The sequence below is a fragment of the Drosophila miranda genome, chromosome XR (genome assembly GCF_003369915.1).
Source record: "Drosophila miranda strain MSH22 chromosome XR, D.miranda_PacBio2.1, whole genome shotgun sequence".
NCBI lineage: Eukaryota > Metazoa > Arthropoda > Insecta > Diptera > Drosophilidae > Drosophila > Drosophila miranda.
This window is the reverse complement of record NC_046674.1, coordinates 8,375,138-8,398,483: the sequence shown is the minus strand read 5'-3', so window position 1 is coordinate 8,398,483 and position 23,346 is coordinate 8,375,138. Positions and strand designations below refer to the sequence as shown.

At 44.1% G+C, this 23,346-nt stretch overlaps 2 protein-coding genes across 2 annotated transcripts; both read right to left on the bottom strand.

The window, feature by feature from the left end:
* Positions 1–926: 926 nt before the first annotated feature.
* LOC108150855 lies at positions 927–2,217 on the bottom strand. Its single transcript, XM_017279158.2, has 2 exons — positions 1,905–2,217; positions 927–1,845 (listed from the first exon to the last, which is right to left on the bottom strand). Exons 1-2 carry the CDS (start codon positions 1,965–1,967, stop codon positions 1,549–1,551), a joined length of 360 nt encoding a protein of 119 aa, XP_017134647.1. The 5' UTR covers positions 1,968–2,217; the 3' UTR covers positions 927–1,548.
* Positions 2,218–2,292: 75 nt separating this feature from the next.
* Positions 2,293–13,180, bottom strand: LOC108153639 (U-scoloptoxin(01)-Er1a). Its single transcript, XM_017283742.2, has 6 exons — positions 13,055–13,180; positions 12,191–12,493; positions 3,668–4,003; positions 3,123–3,289; positions 2,934–3,056; positions 2,293–2,864 (listed from the first exon to the last, which is right to left on the bottom strand). Exons 3-6 carry the CDS (start codon positions 3,729–3,731, stop codon positions 2,796–2,798), a joined length of 423 nt encoding a protein of 140 aa, XP_017139231.1. The 5' UTR covers positions 3,732–4,003; positions 12,191–12,493; positions 13,055–13,180; the 3' UTR covers positions 2,293–2,795.
* Positions 13,181–23,346: the final 10,166 nt, after the last annotated feature.

Genomic DNA, 23,346 nt, shown 5'->3' with positions numbered 1-23,346 from the left:
GCTTTTATTACGAATTGTCGTGCAATGGAGCAGAGCATGAAAATGTTTTGACGAACGTGACAAAACGCACAACTGACGTCACAAATTACTGGCAGTACCAGTCGCAGACCCAGTCGCAGTCCCAATCCCAGTCCCAGTGCCCTGCAATGCTGCTCTCCTTCACTCTTCCTCTCTCGCTGCCGCTCTTCTGTTGGGGCTCTGCTGATCCGCTGCTCTGCTGCTCTGCTGCTCCCTGCATCTGCTTTTAAGCACTGCCTAAACGAGGCCTCCGTTGGCCAGTACTTTGGAACAGAAATCAGCTCTGTTTCAGCTCCTGTGCCTGTGAAGATAGCCCCTACAGACCCTTTTTAAAGATCGCCAGACTATCTGCAGATCCCACAGCAAACTTGCCTCTTGCCCCTTAGTTATTTTCAGCTGAAATAAATCATATTTCCGGCCATAAATGTCACCAAAAAGAGCATTTAGAGGTCTTTGAAGATAAATCTCCTTGGGCTTTCTCATTTCGTGGGGCCAAAGTGATGGCAAACATTTTTGCCGGCAACGTTTTACACGATCTCCGTCGCTCTCTGGCTGGCTGAGGCTTTCGTGATTGTCTTGACCCATTTCCACACTACGCAGGTTTCTCACTCTCTCTCTCTCCCATCTCTCCCATAGCCTCGCTTTTACGCATGCCGCACTCCCAAGGGGGCATTCATTCGATCCATTCACATTCACCGAAGATCATCTGTCTCTCGTCTCTCGTCTCGCGTCTGCAGTGATTTGCATGATAAGCAGAGGCATTCTTTAGGTCTATAGGAGGTTGGGCATTTAAGAACCTTAGGAACCTTTTCTGATCAGATGCTTAGGGTTTGATTTGTGGCTAATGGATTGTCACAGTTCCATGAGGAAGTTACAGTTAGGTTTTCAATAGTAATCTTGCTCCAGAAATGAAACGAACGTTCGTTCGAGTTTACGATCATGCCACTCTTTATTGCCATTACATCAAATGGTATTGCCACATGCCTCAGTTACATAAACAAACATAACTGCAACTGTCATAAGTCGCAAGTCGAGAGTTCAGAGTCAAGTTCGTTGCTCTGTCGATGTCCGATGCAGCCGAGTTTGCCCAAAAATCATTACATAATGGCACCCCACCCAACTGGAACCTGGCGATGGTGTGTGAAAACCGTTAAGTACCTCTCGACTGGGTTCAGGTTCACGTTCACGTTCAGGGTTCACCGGGAGGTTGTGTCTCGTCTCGTCTCGTCTCGGGTTCAGGTTCAGGTTTTTTCGGGGCTCAGTTCGCTCTGGTCTGGGCCCCGCTTTAATGGGCCCCCGCTCCATTCATTGGAACGCTCTATTCCTAACGGTTCTCACACCTTTTGACGGTTGATCTGTTTACCATTCTACCCAACATCGAATATTTGCATTTTGATGGAGGTCATTATCCGTATCGTTTCCGTTGGGATTCTGTAGAGAGTATTCCATTACCTGCCATTACTCTTCCGATATATACGATATCTTTTATTAACTGAACACAAAATAAACATTAATAGTACATCCCCCGCCCTACTTTCGGCCCCAATTCGCCTGATAGACGCTCGCGTAGTAGTTCTGCCAGTTGGGATTGCTCAGCGAGGCATAGGGATTGTTGTAGTTGTTGTTGTTGTACACCGGATACAGATACTGGCCGATCACATACGGCCAGATGCGTATCTTAGTGTTGGCATAGGGACTCGGCGTCGTGTACGTGCTGTAGTAGTAGGGATACGGCGTGGTCTGGTAGTAGTACTGGTTCAAGCTGGAGAACGTCGGACTGGCCGTGTAGTACGGATTGTACTGTGTGTAGTACTGGGCCGTCGTCAGCTGAAAGAGGGACACAGTTAGTTGGGGGCGTTAGATCTGTCTGGGAGCAGGTCACTCACCGCCAGCAGGGTGGCCATCGATAGCCAGAAGAGGCTGCAACTGTGGCTGGACTGGTGTGACATTTTGTGCGAAGCTGGAGCTGTGTTTCCCGACTAATCTATGTTGCGCTCGGACTTTTCCCCTTTATAGGCCCCCGCGGCGGGACAATTTTACGCACTGATGCCGGATGGCAATTTTCCCAATTAGCTTTGGAGCCCTGTTTTTGCGGCCACTCGTATTTCGTCATTGAACTTGACTCATCGCCGGGTAACGTTCGGTGCCAGCAACCACCTGATGCCGGGGTTGTTTACCCAGTCGATGGCGTCCGGTGGATTCCCGTGACGTGCAAAGATGGCAAACGCTTTGTTTCTCCGCCACAAATTAGTCAATTAATTATGAAGAGCATTTTGGGGTAGCAGCAGAATTTGATTTCGTTTTTATTTCGTTTGAACTTTGCTTATACGAAGGTTATTTGTAAATTATACAATTGGGGGGTGGGGGGGGGGGATCCGCAGTTGTTCCGGGGACTATCGGGAATGTAATTTCAAATAGCAAAAAAAAAGGGGGGGGGGGTTAGTGGGTGTGGGTGTGGGTGTGGGGGGGACCATCTCTATATACATTATATACACAACACGACTCGTTCTCCTTCTCCTTCGCCTCCTCTTCCTCTGTCTCTCTATTTCTAGACCTATCGCTAGCTCTATCGTTACGCAATTAGACTAAAATACAAAAAAAAAAAAAATTACAAAACGAAACTCAACAAAAATTGTCAACAAGTCGCTTAAATTAATATTCATATCATATCATTTTCATTATCATTTTCATTTCATGGAATTTTACACGCATTTTAATTTAATTAGTTTGTTGTTCTTTTGCAAAGACAATAAATATTTAGTTAAGTGCAAATCGATTTAGTAATCCTCATCGTCTTCATCTGGCGGATCCGTGGCGTAAGTCAGTTCATTCAGATAGAACCATTTCTGCCGAATAGATACAGATACAGATAGATTATAGACTTAGGAAGTTATGGGCAAGGTTTGCGGACTTACGGGTGACTCTGTGCAATTGAAATTGTAGTCCCAATCGCAGATTCTGTATTCCTGATTGAAGCTCGTCTCGTTGGCGCACAGGTGTGGAATCCGATTGCCCTCTTCGTCGCACATATGGAAGATCTATGGCACAGAAATGTTAGCATACTTTCAGGCGGCAAACGAAAAGACTCGCTCTCTCTCTCTCACCTGGCAATTGTACTCCATATCGGCATAGAAGCCCACCGAACGCCGCTTGCAATCGAATGAGAATGTTATATTATCTAAATTCGTCCATTCCTTCGTCTTGTGATTTTGAAATACTGGACTGGCTGGCTCTTGGCCCTGAACCGCAATGGCGGCCAGCAGGATGGGAGCTGCAACGAAATAAATCCAATATTGATTCCAATGCCAAAGATTCAAAGGCTCTTTTCTGTATTCGTTTGTTTCTTGTGTGGTTTTTCTGTTGTTTCTTTTGCTAATTGTCTGTGTCGCCCTTCCAATTCTTGCACTTGGCCAGCTGTGTGTTGGCCACGTTCCCTCTTTCTTCTCGCCTTCTACAGGCCATGGCCAATTCCATAAGTTATTTGGCTCACGCATGGCCCAGCACACAACGAAACGGGCCAAAAAGCAACCAACCTCAACGTCAATGGCTTAATCGACGCACTTAGCATTTAATTTGTGTCTCCGTCTCTGTCTGTCTCCCTCTCTGTCTGTCTCCGTCTTGGAGTCCCCTATTGGGGACAGGTACTCACCTAGTAAAACGCCGGAAAGCCATAAAATTCTATAACTGTAAACCATTTTTGTGGCGTTGAACATTTTGGCGTGAATTTTGTTTCTCTGGCTCCTCGTTGAGGTGTTTCGCCTCTGGCTGGCCTGCTGGCGGGCTGCTCGCTCTGTTTCGATATCACGATGCAAATCCAAATCACGCTCTCAACTCTCGACTCTCGCTCGCTGGCTCTTTTGGGCCGTTTGCTACGCGTCCATTTAGTTGGCTCTTCTGTTGTCAATTAGGAAGCGTAGGTCTATGGCTTCTGGCTTCGGGCTTCGGGCTACGGGCTTCTGGGCTATGGCTTATGGCAGGCACATGGCTGAAACAAGAAAACAAACAAAAATTTGGAATTAATTTTCAATGAATTTTTACAAAGGAAGCCAGCTCATGAATTTTATGTATTCCTAATGATCTGTTATAGCCTTTATTTTTGTTTTTACAAACAAGTCTCTCAGGTTTCAGACAAATCGATTGAAAATTGCCACAGATTTGGTTTTATTGCAGCAGAAAGTATTTCCAGGAAGCTCTACAACATTTCTATATTTAATATTTAGATCTGAAATGTGATATTTGTAGGGGATAATGGCTTATGGAGAGAGAGGGCAAGCCCCCTAAGCATTCGCTTCTGTACTGCGCCAACCCCCGGCTCACTTGCCTCCCAGAGCTGTTATGGAGACTCCTATCTGGTGGGTTTTATTGTAAAAAACACATTCAAAGGCCAACAGCCGATCTGTAGATACATATTCCGACAGTTTTAGATGAGAGAATTCCCAGAGCCTCAATGGAAATATAGGGAGGCAAAAAAGCCTGCCATAACTCTCTGAACAGCTGGCCATTGAATTGAATTAAAGTGGGCTTACAGTCTATTACCAAATCAAAGCCAGACATGGCAGACAGGCCGAAAAGCTTAGACGCAATTTACATGCCGAACCCACGCCACAAAAAAATTGATCCGAGATTGACTCATCAAGCCGGATGCATCGGCTTCTTCGGTAATTGATTGTTGGTTTCAATGAGAGAACCACTCGTGTACGGTCCACACCTTCTCTTGGGGGGATACAGCAGGATGTGACCCACTTTGGTGTCAATCAGAATTCTATGACTTCTGCTGACTAATCGTCGACAAATATTCAAAGATATTTCATAATACCATTTCGCATCAATCATTTACTGTCAAATAAACAATGAACGAGAGGGGGCGGTCGAGTGGGGGGCGGGGGGGGCGCCATTAAAACACAATCAGTCAATGGCGGATCCAATCAGTAAATGGATTCTATTTATGCAAAACAAAATTCAGCGTCTTGTGGTTTGTTTCTTTCTTTTTCGAATTGATTTATATTTTATTTGGGTATTTCGATGGTTTTTATTGTTGAAAGAAGTGAAAGAAGGCCGAGAAGGCCTTGCTGCCTCAATTAAATTGTCAACCCGGTCTGGAGGAGAATCGAAGCTGAGGCCTGGGAAGGCTGAAAGAGCTGAGCGATTGGCGATTCCCTTGATTAACTTTTATTGTACGAGCGTGTACCTCCATTTGGGGGATCTTTCACTCGGCGGGGCCTGGCGACTGACTGGTAAATCCTTGACATTTTACTGGAATTTATGGCCTCTGGATGCGTAGATGACGTCGATTGCCATCGCGCCGCACAAAGGCCATGCCACGAAAGATTGCAGACGAAATAATCGTAAATTGTTTTTGTCTTGTCTTGGCCTCCCGCGCAACTAATTTTCCTGGCACTGGCGCTGGCTCCAGACTCCAAGCTCCAGGCTTCTGGCTCCAGGAGGGGTGCCCCCCCCCCCCCTGCCACCACAAAAATGAATGATATGCAAATTTTTTGCCTCTCTTAAGCCGAGTCCGTGATGAAGTGAAGGCAGTCTTAAGGCGACGTAAAAGGTCATCAGTGCCCGGGCCAAGCAAAAAGTCATCTTCACGCAAAACTGGAAAACATTTCATGGAACGTATGGCAGGAGAGGAAGGAGACGGCGGGGAGGTGGTGGGGGGGAAGGGGGCATGAACAAAGAGGCGCCTCCAAGATGACACAGCAGCAACAGCTGTCCGTCTGCCCCCGCCTCTGGAGCCACGTATTACTCTGTCTTTCACCTTTTCGACGGACTGCCTGACCATGGCGCCTGTGACAAATGCCAAAAGAGAGACACCACCACCACGAGCCACCACCAGAGTGGTGGAGCATCTCCCCTGCTATTTTTGTTTTGTTTTAATATTTCCGTGTAGTTGTCTTGGGATTTTGGCTAATGGGAAAACACTCTTCAAGCGGCTTCACTTCATTAGAGACGCTCACAAGTCCTTAAGAGGCTTTTAGCCAAGAGGTAATTGATTTTAACGGATTTTAGACACGATTGTTGTTTGAGGCGCCATCAGTGGCGGATTTAATGGGGGGGTTTTTTTCTTCAATACAACTTTATGGAGTGGCTCGATAGGAGTTTTGACTAATTTATAATGCATTCGCTTTGGTTCTTGTCCATAGATCTTGAGTTCATAAAATTTACCCACGAAAGAGGGGAAAAACTACCTTCCAGGACACCCTGGGAGACCCCCGAACTCTGGAAATTCCCCCGAAATTCCAAGAGCATTCAAACTTCGTTCTTGGGGCCAGCCCCATGATGGCTGATGGGATATCCCCCCGTAATGTACATCGCATCGTCACTTTTGACATTTTCTGACAAGCGTGAGAAGCGATAGAGAGAGAGACGAGACCGAGACCCTCTGGAGACGGCATCGGGCTCGGGTATGGTCGTCTATCAATTTGCTCCGGCTGGTTGACTCTTGTTGTTGGGGTCCTCCTTCGTGCCACCAGCATACCGTTGCCATACCGTTGGCCCCGTTGCAAGTGCAGTCACACATTTGCATTCCGCGAGCATGTGCGACATTAATTTTTTAAACAATATTGAAAGTCCCATTTGACTTGATTGTTGCTTTTGTCGGTTGTCGGTTGTCGACTGCCGGCTGTCGTTTGTCGACTGGCGGCTGTTGTTTGGCGTTTCGTTGATTGGATTTGCGGCTAATTCGGAAGTTTGTTGGCGTTGGCTTGCGAAACATCGCACTAATTTGTTAATTTCTGACGCGTAACCGAAGGCGCAATGTTTTATGAGCGGTTTCTGGGGGCCCCCCTTCTAAATTTATGCAAATTTTCTCAAATTATTTTATTTCTTGATGAAACAAAAAACCCAGGGCATAATAGTGAGGTCGAAGTGGGAAATACTCTTCGATGACGAGGGGAATGCACCCAAAGAAAAACCCCTGAAATTTTAATTTAATTTTAATTTAATTAAAATGTATGCCAATCGATTTTCATCGAGAATGGAAATTGTTAAAAGATTTTTTATCAGATTTCAATATATTTCATATTAAAAATAAATATATTTCATTCTTAAAATAAATACATTTCCTACAAATCAAATTTTTTTTTTTATATAATTAAGATTGTATTTTTGATTATAAAATAATATCACTGATACAAATTATGTTGTTTGCTGTTACTGTTAGAGCACAGGAAAAATTACGATGAACACAAAGTTAATGCATTATAATTTTTTTAATTTTTTTTTTAATGAAATATTTTTTAATTTTTTTTTTTAATTACATATTTTTTAATTTTGTTTTTAATTAAATATTTTTCAAAAAGAGTTTTTAATACATTTATGTTTGAATAAAATTAAGCTCTATTTAATTGCACTTTGTTTATGTTTAAAAACAAAATATTTCCTTTAAATATGATTGTGTCTCTTTTTGCTCTGCCATTTTTCTCTGAGTGTAGGCATAGGATGCCTTCATTCAGAAACTTTGCCTCAAGAGATCTGTTTTTAGACCAGGAATGATAATTATAAGGTCTTCTAAACCAATCGGTTCCACAAATACATATTTCAGAAATGATCCCATATGATCGCAGTAAAGAACAATTTGGACCTTCAAAAGTTCGAAAATCCCTTCTTTCCGCCAGAGAAAAACCCGAAAATTTAATTAGAAATTTACTTTTGATGTTCCCTTCACCGCCGAAATGCAACAAGGTGAAAAATCAACCAAAAATAAAAAGGAAAAGCTGAGAAAATTATTTCACCATTGTGTGTGTGTGTGTGTGTGTGTGTGTGTGTGTGTGTGTGGCAGCGGAAGCAACGCTAATTGGCGGAACTGCCACACAACAACAACAGCAAACAGCAACAAAAACAATGGATAAAAAGAAAAGCAACAGAAATATGTTGAAACGGCGACGGCGATGGCGATGGAGATGACGATGACGACACCTGAAACGGCTTATTGCCACCGCGCCCCAAAGGGGATCCGGTGGGGATCGGACGGACTTACATAAGCCATAAGCAGCGGGCAAAAACATGGCCTAATCATCGCATCCGACTCCCAAGTAGCAATTGATTAGGCCGAACAACGCGTTGACACTTGGACAACAGGACAACATTTTGCACAGACACACATTTTTCAACGCCAACGACTTGGCAAAACAAAAGGCTAAAAACACACACACAAAATGGATTCCGTTTAATTGAGTAGCCAGCAGCCAGCAGCCAAACGGGAAAACTTGTTGCGCCGGGCAACGGGTACCAGATCGACCGGCATCCCGGGCCCCATGCCCCCGCTCCAAAGCGCCGTGCCATATGGGGGCTTCCGCCCGCTCCGACCGATTGTTGGCCTTGAAATTTTCGGTACGCAGAAATGCGCTGCTTAATGCGAAAAATCAATATCGCTAAAAACACACAAGCACAAACACAAACAGACGCCCCGCATCGGATACGAGTATGTATATTCCGGCTGCAAATCAACAAAAACTAAAAAGAAAATAAAAATAAAAAGTTAAAAGTTGAACCGAAAACCGGATCGCACTCGGACTCGGAGCCGCCACTAAACGAAGCGATCAAAATGCCGATTTATAAACGAAACAGCTACACCAAAGCGCCCCCAAAATACATATAACAAAAAACAACAACAACAAAACAGTCCAAGAAATTGAAAAATATATAAAATATTTAGTTGTTAAATGATTGTAAAAATAATGAATAAAAGGCCAACAAAAGGTTAGGCAAAGATACTTTTCCTTTAAGTACAGTATTAGTGTATCTTTTGGATACACTTTTCACACAAGCTTTGCCATAATCCCTATTCAAGTTATTTAATTAAGATCTCAACAGCTCGGGAAAATGTATTCGAAACGCCTGCAGCTAAATGAAATGTAAGCTCCTTAAACGAAGGCGATTTAGCGATCTATAAAGGGGGGGAAACACCGTCTGGGAAATAAATTGTCAAAGAAAGTTCATTTCGAAGATATGATAACTTGTTTGACACTCGGGAAAATATAAACCAATTACTTATGATGGCTTTAACGATTGCAACTTAATTTATGGTTTATATAACCATATTTTAACAGATCCCCAGTGACAAACTACCAATTAAAGAGAGGTTTAATTAATGAATCGTATCGGGCGAGGGGATGTGTGCATCGATGTTGTCGATGGTTGGATATCGGGCCTAAGTTTCTATCAAGGTCCTCCCCCAAAAACGAAACATCCTTGGCTACAGTTACCTTTCGATTAACTCTGATAATAGCCTTTATTGTTTTTGTACGTATAGGAAGCTAAGGCGGGGAGCACACAAAGCTAATAATTATTTAAAATTCCATTAAATGCGTGAAGAGATACCGCCGCGAAGCATTGATCGATCGATCGATCACACAATGCCAATTCAGTGATTTAAATGCCATCAGCAGTGGATGCCCAAGCCGATGCCCAAGCCGACCTCTGACAATAATGCTGACAACAGGCAACAAGCAACAACCAACAGCCGACAAGAAGACAATCACAAAAGACGGATCAGCTACCGATCCGAGCAGCTGGTCTGGCTAGCTCTGGGCTCTGACCTGCCAGACATCGGTGTCCATCCGTCATTAACATATCAGCAGTTGTGCTTCAGCAGAAATAACAATCGTTACAAGGGCAACAGACCGCAGCCAGAGCCACAGCCAGAGCCACAGCTCCAGCCATCATCTGCTGAAGATGATAATGATGATGATGATGAAGAAATTGTTCAGTTATCTGGACAGAGAGACACAGAGATACTCAGGGTGCACATACAGATGTATGTATTTTTAGATTCGCTAAGGTAACATCTCATTGAAGTTGCTATTGATTGATCGCCTTGCTGCCGAAACCGACACCGACACCGAACCCTATTCCTGTCCATCCTCTTAACAGCAGCCCACAAAAAGATCATGGCAACTCATGTGATTTGTAGTGCGATTTTTGGCCAGTGGCTGGCGATGACGAGTCGCCTTTGAAGTGGCCATTAGGCCTGCATCGCATAGATACAAAGATACAGCTAAAAAAAAAAACCAAACCAATCATCGCCACGGAAACCAGCATTGCCAAAAGGCAGCCATTTATTTATTTATACATTTATTTTGCAATCTTGTATTAAATTTTTAAACTTCAAACTTGTCCAACTTGTTGGCTCGTACGTATTGTGGTATCCATAGGAAAAAAGGTGTGATATTGAGCTCAACTTTTGGTTAAGGTTAGGCCGGCGCAGGTGATCGAGTGGCGGGGGCTCTCTTCAAGATTCCCAAGCTCTTGGAGGCATGAATGCTGTGATTCTTCTAGAAGAATCCCTTCAGTCTCCTGCTCAAAGCACTCAATGAACTCAAATCTTTCCATAACAGCCTCAAAGTCTATTCAAAGCACCATAAACTTCTGTGACGCACACAGCAAGAATTATTTAACATAAAATTGAATAATTTATCTGTTCGATTTGCTAATAAATGTATAATTTTGTTAGCTGCCAAAATCAAATCGCCCAAGCAGCCGATTTGTCGATGATTGGGTTTTGGCCAATTCTGGTTTGATTTCTCAATTGGCTGAGTAATTTGAACCGGTTGGCAGAGCAGAGCAGCGCAGCGGCTGGCTGGCGACCGGCCACGTGTCGTATACTTAATGTGCCGGTGCACACGTTGCAATGTGCTCGGACTCGGGCAAACGCTTTTCACACAATTAAACAGCAGCCAGCAGGCAGCAGGCAGCATTAACTAACCGACTGGTAATGTGGCAGCCATAAATTTTATGTAAATCGCGCTGGCTTTTATTTTTTTGTTTCGTTTCGTTTCGTTTCGTGTAGCTTAAGTTTTATTGCAGCTAAAGAAGAAAACGGTACAGACGAGACGCTAAACAATGCAAATAAATTACGGCTGCTGGCTGCTGGTTGCTGGCTGCTTGCTGCTGGCTGCGGGTGCGGATACTTTGTAAATACTGATGTGCAATTGAACGCAGAGATCCACACAGATAGGCAACACCACACAGATACTGCAAAGATTTTCCAAGAATGCGGCAAGCGGGTGGCTGCCACTCCGTAGCCGCTGCAACCGCCGCTGTTGCTGCATTTAACTTACACTTAAACAACCACAATCCTAAACAACAAGTTTTTTTCTTTCCTTCTTCTTCTTTTTTTTTTGTTTTGTCGAAGTCATCGATTCAGCATTCAGCATTCAGCTTTTGGCTTTGTCTGGCACGCCACTCGTCGCCGAGCAGAAAATGCAAGTGAGCTTTCAGTTTTTCTTCTTACCAACCACTGGAAGAGCCAACCAGCCAAATCAGGCCCAAAAAAAGTGGAAGGCCTAGAATATGGCATGATTATTGTTTGCCATAGAATTCCATTATCAATTAGTTTCGTTTTCTAACGAAACAAGTTTCTTTTACTGGGAAGGTCAAGACAACAAAATCTCTAAAAATATGGCATAATACTTGGAGCTTTATACCATCATTCAGCCTTCCCCTCTCCTTCTCTATATCGTTCTACCTCTCCTGAGGCCTCCTTTTTCCTCTGTATACAGTTCTGTGTACCCAATATCTCTCTGTTTTAAGCCTCTTCAACATTTTCGTTAGGTTCTCCGACGAATTAAATACACATTTGTTGACCATTTAAAAGATTTATGAAGTGAGCGTGCCTCTTTTGCATTTTATTTATTGATGAGCGATTATTTTGACACAGAAAACTATATATTCTCGCAAATAATTAATATTAATGACGGCGATAATGTTTGTGTTTCACTCCATTCATGAATAAAACAAAAATATTTCAAAATATCCGCTCAAGATTTATGCTGCACGATTAGATTTAATAAGAAATACTATCTATTCAGTCACCCAAAAGGGTGTTGCCTGTCCAGGGGCCAGAGAAAAGACCTTCGTGGGGGTTGGGGGTGTGGGGGTGTGAGGGGAGGGACAACTTGTTTTCTTGTTCTTTTGCATATTCATGCGGTGCTGTCCACTCGCTGGTGTGCTGAATGGCAAAGTTTAAACGGCCTTAAGGCCTCCTCCCCCCCCTCGTCTGGCTTACGATCGTGTGGCAGGGCTCGCTCTGCGACTGTGGCAGGCATTGAATTATGCTAATTTCGCCGATAGCGATACATAATTATGTAAGCCCCCCGAAATGGGAGCACACGCATTGTATAAGAGTTTCTGCAGCAGACTGCAGGCTGGAGCTGGAGGGCCTACCTACCTTTTTGGAGACTGCACTGGAGGAGGTGGTGGTGGAGGAGGAGGCTGCGGGGTAAATCCAAAAACCGAGACCAGAAATCCGCAAATCCGCAAATCTTTAAGGCACTGCAAAAAAGACTTTCTTGCCAAATCTTGAGGCGGCCGCTTAATTATTTTTTGGAAAACGCATTTGCATAAGATTTTTGTTGTATTATTTTGTGGGTTTTTTTTTTGCTGCTGCTGATTATTATTTTGGTTGTTGTTTTTTTTTTTTTGTCGTATTTATGTAATAGACTTTTTTCTACTTTTTAGTTGGAGGCGAGCACTGGAAAAAATATTTCTATTACGATGGCTGTGTTTCACCACCCCACAACAAGCAAAAGGCAACAATAAATTTTATATATGTACATCTATATTGTATATATAAATATTGCCTTGCTCTTTCTTCACACGCACACACACACACAAACACACAAACAAATAAACGCAGACAATCGCTGAGATACACGCGCACCGTCTGGAGTATCGGGTAACCGTCAGATGCAAAGATACAAAGCCAAAGACAAAGCAACAACCGTTCGCTGGGGCACACGTCGCACGAATAAAACGGCCAAAAGACGGCCCAGCCAGAGCCAGAGCCGGAGCCAGAGCCAAACACTTGACGGTGGGGCCGCAAAACAAAAACAAAAACAAAAAGTCCCAAAGATCCCAAAGAGCCAAAAGAAAACACAATATTCAAACACAACAAAGCCACAAAAACAGAGGCGAAATGAAAAGTGTTTCTTTGGCTGAATTTTTGTGTTTGTTTGAGTTTTGTGGTGTCTTTCAGCGGGCTTTTGGCCAATGCATTTTTGTGTGCCGTACGCTTGTGGCCTCGTTTGCTTACAGTACGGCTGTGACGGCGACTGCGACGGCGACTGCGGCGGCGACTGCGACTGGGGAACGGGACAACTGGTGAGACGATCGATCGGTCGTGAAAACGTTTGCAAAGTCAGCGCCCAACTGGTTCGCAGGCCGCCGCTCAAATTGGTTTTATACGCGGATCCCCAGCTGAGCGGAGCGGAGCGGACCAGACCAGGCCAGAGATTCAGAGATTCAGAGATTCATTGCATTCGCAATCGCAAAGAGCTAACCCAAAGAGCTCTGGTCCAAAAGAGCGGAGAGCCATTGAGGTAGGTTGAGCGCAGGCGCAGACTCCGTCTACGTCTTCGTCTCAATCCGCTGTTGTGTGCAGTGCTGCCAACCTGCCTGTGGCAGCGGCAGTGCTGCCTATTCGGTGGGGTTTTCTGTCGAACAAGTTTCGGCTATGGGATGTTCATTCAAAGTTTTTGGCCAGCCTTTAAGGTCTTCTTACTCATGGCGAGTTCATGGCTAATTGAAATGCGAATAGCGAATAGCGAATAGCGCTGAACTTGTTCTAACTTTGAATGCGTCAGAATTCAGTTACCAGTTCTGGAGAATCTGCTGCCCTAATACCCTTCCTAAAGGTAGGTCTGTCCGCTGCAGACGTTTGCCCAAAAAAAGATTGTGGGAATACTCCTCTCAAAGCGCCCACTAAAAGATCTCTTGAGGTGTTTCTGAAGTGTATTCTGGGCCCCGACTATGCCCACATCCGACGTCCTTCCTTTCTCGTTTTCAATTAACATAATTAAAAGTAAAGGCGAGCAAAAGCCAACCACAAAATGTATTAAATAAAATTAGCATAAGAACAACTTTTAGTTTTATTTAATCCTCTTTTTTTTTTGTTTTGTTTAGTTCATTGGCTGTAGGTTGCTTGGTATTTGCCGTTTATTTTTGGGAAACTTTAGTGTGGCTTTAATTTCTTAACTCCCCGTCAAGTTCATCAAACACGTCTGATTAGGAGATGGCCCGGCCGGGCCCGAGACTGGTTGCGCCTCTGCCTTTGGGCTGGTGTCTGGGGGGTTGGGCCTGGCCTGGGTCTGGGCCTGGTCTCTGACCGGCTATGATCTGGTCATTTGAATGCCAAAGGCATCGCCCGTTTGCTCTTTTCACATTTGCCGTTGGCTCTAAAAAGCAAATTTATGATGAGCGCGAACAACGAATTTATTACCAGCTACGGATCGACACCAAACCAAAACCAGCGAAACAGCGGCCCGGCCAATGCGAAACTCTTTTTGGTGGCTTAAATGTCAAACTAATTTAAACAAGAGGAGCCATTAAAACTGGATTAATTAAAGGCGCAACGGCAGCAGCGACGGCAGCGACTTTATGCATTGATGGATATCAAATGTTGTATCTCCAATCGGTTCTCACTTTAGAGGCCACTGAATGGAGGCTCTCAATAGCGGAACTGAGAGATTGATTAATGGACCGACTGATGGTTGGATATTGTAACTAATATCCACCCCTAATGATGGCTTTCGGGAGTGATAGCCAAGAAGCCTCTTAATGGAAATGTTACGATCCACTCTACGAGTATGCCAACACATAATTAAGGTTTTAATGGGCTGTAAACCCGATGAATGGAGCAGAAGTCTTCTGATTGAAAGACTCACAGGTAGACCTAGAGGAATCCACTCACTGATTGATTGGTTGTGGTCTGATCTGGCCAGCAGCTAAGCCACTATTCAAATGATTGCCTAGATGAGTGATTATCTTTGTGGCGCCCCGACATTTGTCATTCGCTTGGCGTCAGCCTTCTCGCCTTCCTGGCCGTGTAATTAGCACACTTTGCTTATATAATTACTTCAAATATTTTAATTAACAAGTGGCCGGCTATCGGGGCGTATGCGCAATGTCGCTGCTTACCCGCTGCACAAGCCACAAGCCGCAAGTTCCCATACAGAAATCTCAACTGAACCAAAAAAGGAAAGGAAAGGTGTTGACCTTGTCAGCCGCCGGTCCAACACGCATCGCGTTCCAGACCTCGTCTGGGCCCCCACCAATACTCCATGGAGAGCCCTTCACAAGAACCGGGTGTCCCGAGTGAAAAAGTGAAAGCTGCCTCCGGTTGCAAGAGTCATCCCTAAATCATTTCAAGTTCAAGGTTTTCTGGTCACTGGTATTTAAACATTTTTCATATCCCAAACGAATATATATATACATATATATATCTTATGTATACTATATATTTATACTCGTATTTGTGCTAATTTCTTGACATTTACCGCTTTCGTTTTGGGGGCTTTTGTTGTTGCCACACTTGATCACTGGAATTATGTCCATAATTACGCTGATGTTAATCGATTTTTAAGTCGTTTTTCCCCCTCCAAAAAAGAGAAAAAGAAGAAAAAAAAAAACATTTTTTTTGGAGCGGATTATACAACAAATATTTAACACCTTGCAGACAATGGAAGTCGGTTTTATTATGGTGTTGGGATTTGGATTACTTTGAATTGCTTTTCAAATCCACTCGGTAAATTAAATCGTGTAGATGCCCACCCCCTTCCCCCCACCCCCCCACTTGTCCGACCAATGTTGAAAGTCAATAAAATATCAAGTTTTAATTTATGTGCTTGTGTGTGTGTGTGTGTGGCTTGTTGCCAAGCCAAAGCCCCAAATGTTTGCATTCAAAAATACTTGGACTCGCACTAACGGCAGGTTTATTATTATCTAGAGCATGAAATTCGAATGACCGCCTGACTGGAGCTCGGCTCGGACTAGACAAGTGCTGGCCGGTGGCCAAGAGATTGTTACGATCATAATAACAGAATCTATCAGATCAAATCAGAGCCAAGGCGGCCTCTGATTGCACTGCCATCAGATTAGGGAGTGCTTTCGAGGGGATTAACTGGGATTGGGCAGCGTATCAAGGTGCCTGCCATTCGGGGGCCATTACTTTCGTGAGTGCTTTATCAAGGTAATGGGTGATCGGGGATCGATGGGATAAGCTCCCGCTTAGCGGATACACTCGTTACGGTAACTTCCTTCCAGCCATTGCAGCCACTAGCGTGGGTAATTCCTGCCATTCCCTTCCTTTCTCCAAAACCGACACCCACATAATTCTGGCCAGCACTTGCCCAATCCGAGACGTTTCCTTAACCAATTTGTCGGCGGCAGAGTATTGCAATTTGCCTAAAAGACAACAACAACAACAGCACTCGTGCTGCAGCAGCAGCAGCGGCGGCGGCGGCGGTGGCCAATGAAGTCAATTACTCAATTCCCCCCCCCCCCCTGCCCCAGAGGGGGGGCTGCAGTAGGAGAGGGCGATGGCAAACAATTGCTGCTTAAAGCCGAAGCTGAATTGCAACTACATCTGTGTCTGGTCTGTCTGTCTCTCTCTGTTTGTCCGCCCTCTTGGCTACTGCGCGCCACTTAAATTCCGATTCACACACACACACACACACACATGCACAAGGAAGCTCACGTGCAGGCAGGCTCCAGTGAGAGAGAGAGAGAGAGAGCGAGAGCGAGGCCCGACTGTCGTCAGCCGCTCGGTCGCGTTCGTTTCTTAAGTCGTTCGATTTTTGACTGGCACTAAACTGTTTCACTAAAGTGTTGATGTTTGTTGGTGCCTTGGCTGGTATACCCTTTACACAGGGTATAGGGCCTGGGACCAGGGGCTTGTGCCAGGGGATGCCTGTGTGGGCCAAGGAAAGAGTTGGGCAAAGGACATTTGACAGAGGGATAGCGATAGATAGAAGAGATAGATATCTGTTAGTCGCCTGCCTTCAACGATTATACCCCATACACTTCTCCTCAGAGAAACGATGCACCTTGAAGGGTATCTAAAGCCTCGGCTCACCCAAAACAGGCATTCCTTTCGGGTACTTGCTTTGGTTGTTGGGTTTTTCGTGGCTTTGGTGGCTTGTTTGTTGTCGTTTGGCGCTTGTCGATTTTTAAGCCAAGTTTGTTTTGGGTCTTGTATTTTTGTCGGTAGTTTTTTCTTCTTTTTTTGCTTTTTTTGCTTTTGGTTTCATTGAGTGTTGGTTTTGTTTTTCCTCTGCCATGTACGAGTACTAGTAGTTGGGTCAGGTTGCAGATTCGAAAGTGGGTCAATTTATTACTGCAATGAATTGGTATTGCTATTGGCGTCTGCTTGGCTTGCAGGGTTTGCTTTTTTTGTCTTCGTTTGCCCAAATTTAATTAACTGCAATCATTTGTTTTCGTGTTTGTGGGCGTGTCTCTCAATTAGCTGCAACAAATTTGAAAACATCTCAAAAAAAAGAAGATGAACAACAAGAAGGAGAAGATGATGGAGAAGAAGGTCATATCTGGAGGCCCCTTTGGACCAGGAATAGCCACCATTTCGAATGGGATGGGATGTGATGGTATGGTATGGGGGGGGGGGTTAAATGTTAAGCCATGTACTCGGACAGACTCCCAAATGATGAGCCACACATTGCATAAGCCGCACTGCCGTCAGCGCGCTGAAGGCAGCTGGAAAATGGAAAATGGCCAAAATGGTCGAGTGCAGGCCATAAATACGGCTCGGCCAAAGAGTGTTCAAGTGCCATGTACAAGCCATTAGGGAAGACATGAACGCTGCTGCCACTGCCACTGCGACTGCAATCTGTTTCTCTTTGTTAATGTCTTCGATTTCGACTTTGGCTCGAATTTTATGTGTGAGAAATCCACATAAATGGGAGACTGTCTGTCTCGGACGCATTTCCGAGCGTGTTTTATGTGCCGTCAGGTCGAATAAACCAAAGCCGCAGATCCAGCAGAAAAAGCACAAACAGAAACAGAAACAGAAGCCAGCGAATTGCCATTGTGGGAGTTGACTCGAGATCTCGCAGCTAACGAACATAACATTCATCTTGCCATTGACAGCGGCAGCAGTGGCATCGGTGGCAGCGGTGGCAGTGTCTCGAGCTGTCTTTCGTTCTAGGGATGTTGAATAGCCATACCATTGATATCTACTATATACAAGATGCCATGATAGCTATAGCTATTGATAGTTTTTATTCGCAAGCAATGGCAATGGTATGCATTGCAGAAAAAGAAAAGGCGGCAACTAAAATAGCACTGATTTCGAATATTCCAACAACTATAAAATACAGTAAACTGTTCCAAATTTTACTTCAGTTGTATTTACAGGTTAATTATTATGTTGTACAGCATTTGGCAGCAACAACAGCTGCTCAACAGCTGTCGCATCTTTCTTTTGGGTTATTAAACCACGAACCATGCAGCATACCACAAAGATTTGGCTTTTGTCGGACCACAGGATGCTTTTCCTTGCCTACCGTCAACAGAGGAATTTACCTCAGACTATGGGCACTCAATTTATGTTCTTGTAGGCCAGATCTTACTCTGCTGGTACTTGCCGATATTGTAAGATCGTAAGATTGATTGGGTACAGAAAGTTTTACCACAAATGGTGATATTGCGGCCCTCCACATGTTTCTTGTTCTTATTTTATGCATTCCGAATCATATTGTTGGGCACCTTAGCTCAGGTGTTGGTTTATGCAATTAAAGTTTTGATTATTTGGCTTTTTTCTTCAATAAAAGGCTTTCCACAATCCGTAAATACTTATATTTTGTGGCTTTCTTAAAACAATCGACTGAAGCCACCGAATATTAAGTCTATCCAGAACTTAAAATATCAAAAAGCTCAGAAAAGGCAGTAACGAAGCTTAGTGTTGGCACTTTATGGGGTCGAAAACGCTTCCTTCTAAGTGCTGCACACATCCACTTCCGCCAAAAAACTAATATACCCCTATACACTTTGGGTATCGTTTATAAAATACCGGACGACTTATAGAATATATTGTATAAATTACATAAATCATAAGCTCACATATATAATGACTGAGTATCGAGTATATATGTATCTATGCAGTGCCGCGGCTCACTACGTTCCCCCTTGTCTGTTTTAGTTTCTGTTTAAAAGGCTTTTCCATCGACACTTTTTGTTAGCGACTAACTTTATGGGATATATAAAACAATTTTCTATAAGATAGGTTTATTTTTAAATGATAGCTTTTACTGCATCCTTTTTTAAGAATATTTTAACAATAAATCGTCTAAAACTCCACAAACCAAACCGGTCAAAAATTATCGCTAGGGCTGCGCCACTGTGAAGAGGAAGACGGTTTTGTCGGCAGATGTCGCTGCTCTATATTCTTCAAATTCTACATGAATTTTACTTAAATTTTACTTCTTTGTGATACACTGCTTAATCAATTCAAGCAGTGCCTGAATCGAGTGTAGCAGCAGGCAGCCGTTGATCGGTGCCTAAGCAGTTTAAAGCCAGATTCAAGTTTTTTAAGTTCAAATTCAAAATTTAAACAAAAGATAAGTCTCACTCAACAACTACATTCCATACATTGACTCAGCTATTTTTCAGTTTTGAAACGAATCCCCCCTTAATTCCTCACATCTCGACTTTGTGCGCTGGGAGTTCGAGGAACAGGACAAAGACTCATCATCATCTGCAAAGTGAGTTCATAAATAAACTATTTGTTAAAGCGCATTACACAAATTTTGCAAGCTGTTCGATGCGATAATCACCAGTAATCCAATCCGCCTCGAGTGCGCCGCGCGGCAACAAAAGCAAATCAACAGAACCCCAAGTCCCCGTCCTCGACTCGACTCGATTCGACTCCATTCGAGCCTCACTTGCGGCAATCTTTTAGCGAAAATTGGAAAAGAACACTCATCAAATATCAGAAAAACGCCTTTTATTCATAAACAATTTTTATTTATACACTAATAAACATCGTGGCCGTAAACAAATCCAGAAGCTGGCGCTGTTGTGGAAACAATTTCTATATGAGAAATGGGAGAAAATCAGTGATTATTCAGTGATATGCATAGTGGTGGGGGGAGAATATTTTGCTTATCAGTCGGCTGCCACCGGCTCCTCCTCCTCCCGGCGTTCGCGTAAGTGTAACTGTAATCGGGATTCCGCTTTTGATGCATTTCTTCCTTGGTACACCTAACCTCTTATAGGCTATGTCTGATCGGGCTTTCAAATGCACAGACAAAGCCTAGTAGAGGCTAGATTTATAAGGCACATTCTCTTTAGAACAAACACACTTATACCGGCCACGCCCACTTATCGGACGTGACTACGTAACGCCGCCGCTTTGCTCTGCTTTCTTTTCCCCTCGATTTCCATACGGCCTCCTGCCCCCACGCCCACCGATCCCCCTATCCGACTATGTTCATAAGAAACAACAAAAACCGAAAAAAAAAGAGTAAGAGTAAGAGGGAAAAAAAAACGTAACTAGTCAGGAAGGCAGCTGCGCAAAAAGTTTGCGGCGCCGCTTTCTTTGCATTGCCCGGGTTCGGTCTCATTTTTGTTCGGTTTCATTTGCGTTTCGCGTTTTAAAATGTTTTAACTTGTTTCGCGTTGAGCGTTGAGCGTTGCGCGTTTCGTGTTTTGCGTACGGTTCAATGTTGGATTTTGCCTACAAATGCCACGTCTTTCACTCACAGACTTTCACTTTTTTTTTCTGGGGTCCAAAATCAAAAAAAAAAACAAAAAAACATTAATTGCAAGCAAGTCGCAAATTGATCAGCTAGCAAATTTGATGCGAGCCAGCGAGCGCCACCTCCAAACTAACTGACCGACTGTCCCTCTCTGGGGGCTCAGCGCCGCCAAGCAAAATGTGGAGATTAGCAGCGGCAGCGGGAGAGCATAAGCCTCACAGAGAGCGTGCCGGTTCCAGCAAGAACAACAACAACAACAACATGCATATTTATGCAAGGCTGCCGCTACCGATTGGGAGTACGTGTGAGTGTGTGTGTGTGTGGCTGTGTGGATTTTAGAGTTCAAGTTCAAGAATTAGAATTTGCTCTCACAAAAACAAAAAAAGCCAAACGCACACACACACACACCAGCGCACACAGCATGCCCAAGTGCACGTACACCGGGACCGGGGCCGGGGCCACATAGCTGATCTGCCGTCTGTCTAGTTTTGCTTTCTATTTTACTCTCAGAGAGCCCACAGACTAAAACTAGCGTTAGTTTCTCTTTGCCTTTGCGCTAGCCGTTGTTGCTGTTGCCGGGGAGAGGCAAAAGTAATCCATGTCAGTAGAACACTTTCGTTTTTTATTTCTGTTTTCTTTTTTTCTTGTTGCGCGTCGCGTGGCGCCTATTTAATTCAAAAAAATAAAGCAAAAAAAAAGCAAAAAAAAAAAAATAAATAATTTTTGTGCTCTGTTTTTTCCTGCACCATTTACGGCGGGGAAGCAGCCCCGTTGTGCCCGACTCTTTTCGGTGATTGTCAATTTTCGATTAGTTTAGTTTTGTGTGTTGGTTTTCCCCGACTTTCACTTGGCTTTAAAGAGGGGCGTTGCCTGCAATGTGTGCTTTTGAATTTCACAAGAATTTTGTTCACTCTTTTTTTTCGACTTTCGATCTGCTGCTGCTGCTGCCGCTGCTCCTGCCTCCTGATCCGATCCGTTCCGTTCCGATCTTGACACTTGCACAGTTTTGGTTTTAATAAACCCGAGTACGAAGTGATTTTATGCTTTTATACTCTCGAGCGGCGACGTTCGCCGGCAGAGCAGTCGTCGTCGGCTTCAATGGCCGCCCCATACGCAATGGCGGCGGAACACCAGCTGCATCTGTGTGTGTGTGTGTGTGCCAATATACGTGTGTGTGTGTGTGTGTGTGTGTGAGTGGATCGCTGTTTCATTTTATTATTTTGTTTGACTTTTTTCATACGAGTATTCCAGAAAAAGTAAAGCGAACGAAACGAAACGACAACAGAATGAACATTTTGCATCTTTCGATCGCCGCTTATATACATATTGGCCATGGCAGTGGCAGCGATAGCGCTGCCCACACACACACACACATCGTTCGGGTACGGGACTTGAATATGAGTTACTTTGAGCATCGTTCTGCGGTTCTCTTTGGCCTCTGTTCGGCTCTTTTTGGGACTGAATTCGTCTGGCTCTGTTCTTTGTTTTTGGCGACACACACACAGAGCTCTTCCTGCAGCCTGCGCTGCCGCCGCCCACTCCCCCTCCCCCTTCCCCGCTCCTACTCATATGCCAGACGTGTCTTTCTTCTCCCTCTGGCTTGGGTATCTTTTTTGCTGCTGGGTGTTGTCTGCCTTGTTCTGTTTTCGCTGCTGCCTCTCCTTCCTCCCCACTCCCTGCTGCGGAGAGCGCAAATTAAGTCCGAGTCATTAAACCGTTCAACTAAAAAATAACGTGGCATCCGAGAGGATCCTCAAAGGGTGTCCAAAGGGTGGTGGTGGGGGGGGCTGTTGTGGCTGTTGCGGTCAGTTAAACGTTTTGGCCAGGTCCAAAGTTATTGACCGACTTTACTGTAACCCGAGTGTACCACATGACATTCAATGCTCTGAGGAAATCGAGCACCAGGCCCAGTCCACAAGGATTCTGCCAAAAACATAACTGTTCACACTTGAGGGAAGATGTAATACCTGTAAAATATGAGTAGATTATGTCACAATCAATAAAGATCATTTCGAAAGTCCCCATTTCGAGATTGTTGATCAATAATCGAACAATTGATTGACTTTCGAGGATGCGCCAGGAACAAACCATGAATATCCTTCCAAGTCAATAATAATAGGGGCAAGAGTTCGGGTTTTTGGCTTAAACTTTAGTTTCTTTGATCATTATTTCCCTGCTGGAATGCAAGTATTTTTGTGCTCCCCAAAAAAGGAAAGAACTGATAAATTAAGCCGAACTCTCCACACACGCGCAGCCGTTAATTATACATCGTATCGTGTACTTGTTTTTGTTATTTATTTTTTATACATATATTTATATTCTGTCGAATGCAATGAACTCCCGCTCTGCCACGACGACTTTGCGCCTTGTTTATTTAAAAATAAAGTAATACAATTTACAAAAAAAACGACCAACAAAAATCGAATCAACAAACAAAAGGAATTCTTTGTTTATGGCACTGCCAACCTGTGCCAATGTGTGTGTGTGTGTGTGTGAGTGAGTGTGAGTGTGAGTGAGTGTTACCATCCTCGAGTGCCATCTCTGTTGCACACATGCCTTCTAAGATGTGATTTTTGGGCTTTGTCAGGGCTCTCCAATTGGGGCGCAAATTGCAAAAACCGCAAAAGCCAACAAATTGCAGCCCCCACAGACCCCCCCACAGAGCCCCCACAGCCCACAGTGAAGAGCCATTTTTGTTGATTTTGGGTTGTGTAGAGTTGTGTAGAGTTCATTGGCTTTATGTAGATTTTATTTTATCAGTTGAAATATTTTGCTAACAAATTGCAGTCAATGACATACACACACTGACACACAGATACTGCAGCAGAGCGGATGT

Excerpts from the sequence above, each read along its gene's own strand:
- LOC108153639 (XM_017283742.2), bottom strand. The coding sequence starts at position 3,731 with ATGTTCAACGCCACAAAAATGGTTTACAGTTATAGAATTTTATGGCTT. Across the intron at positions 3,290-3,667 it reads GCTTTCCGGCGTTTTACTAG|CTCCCATCCTGCTGGCCGCC; the intron begins GTGAGTACCTGT and ends ATTTCGTTGCAG. Across the intron at positions 3,057-3,122 it reads ATATGGAGTACAATTGCCAG|ATCTTCCATATGTGCGACGA; the intron begins GTGAGAGAGAGA and ends TCTGTGCCATAG.
- LOC108150855 (XM_017279158.2), bottom strand. The coding sequence starts at position 1,967 with ATGTCACACCAGTCCAGCCACAGTTGCAGCCTCTTCTGGCTATCGATG. Across the intron at positions 1,846-1,904 it reads CGATGGCCACCCTGCTGGCG|CTGACGACGGCCCAGTACTA; the intron begins GTGAGTGACCTG and ends TCCCTCTTTCAG.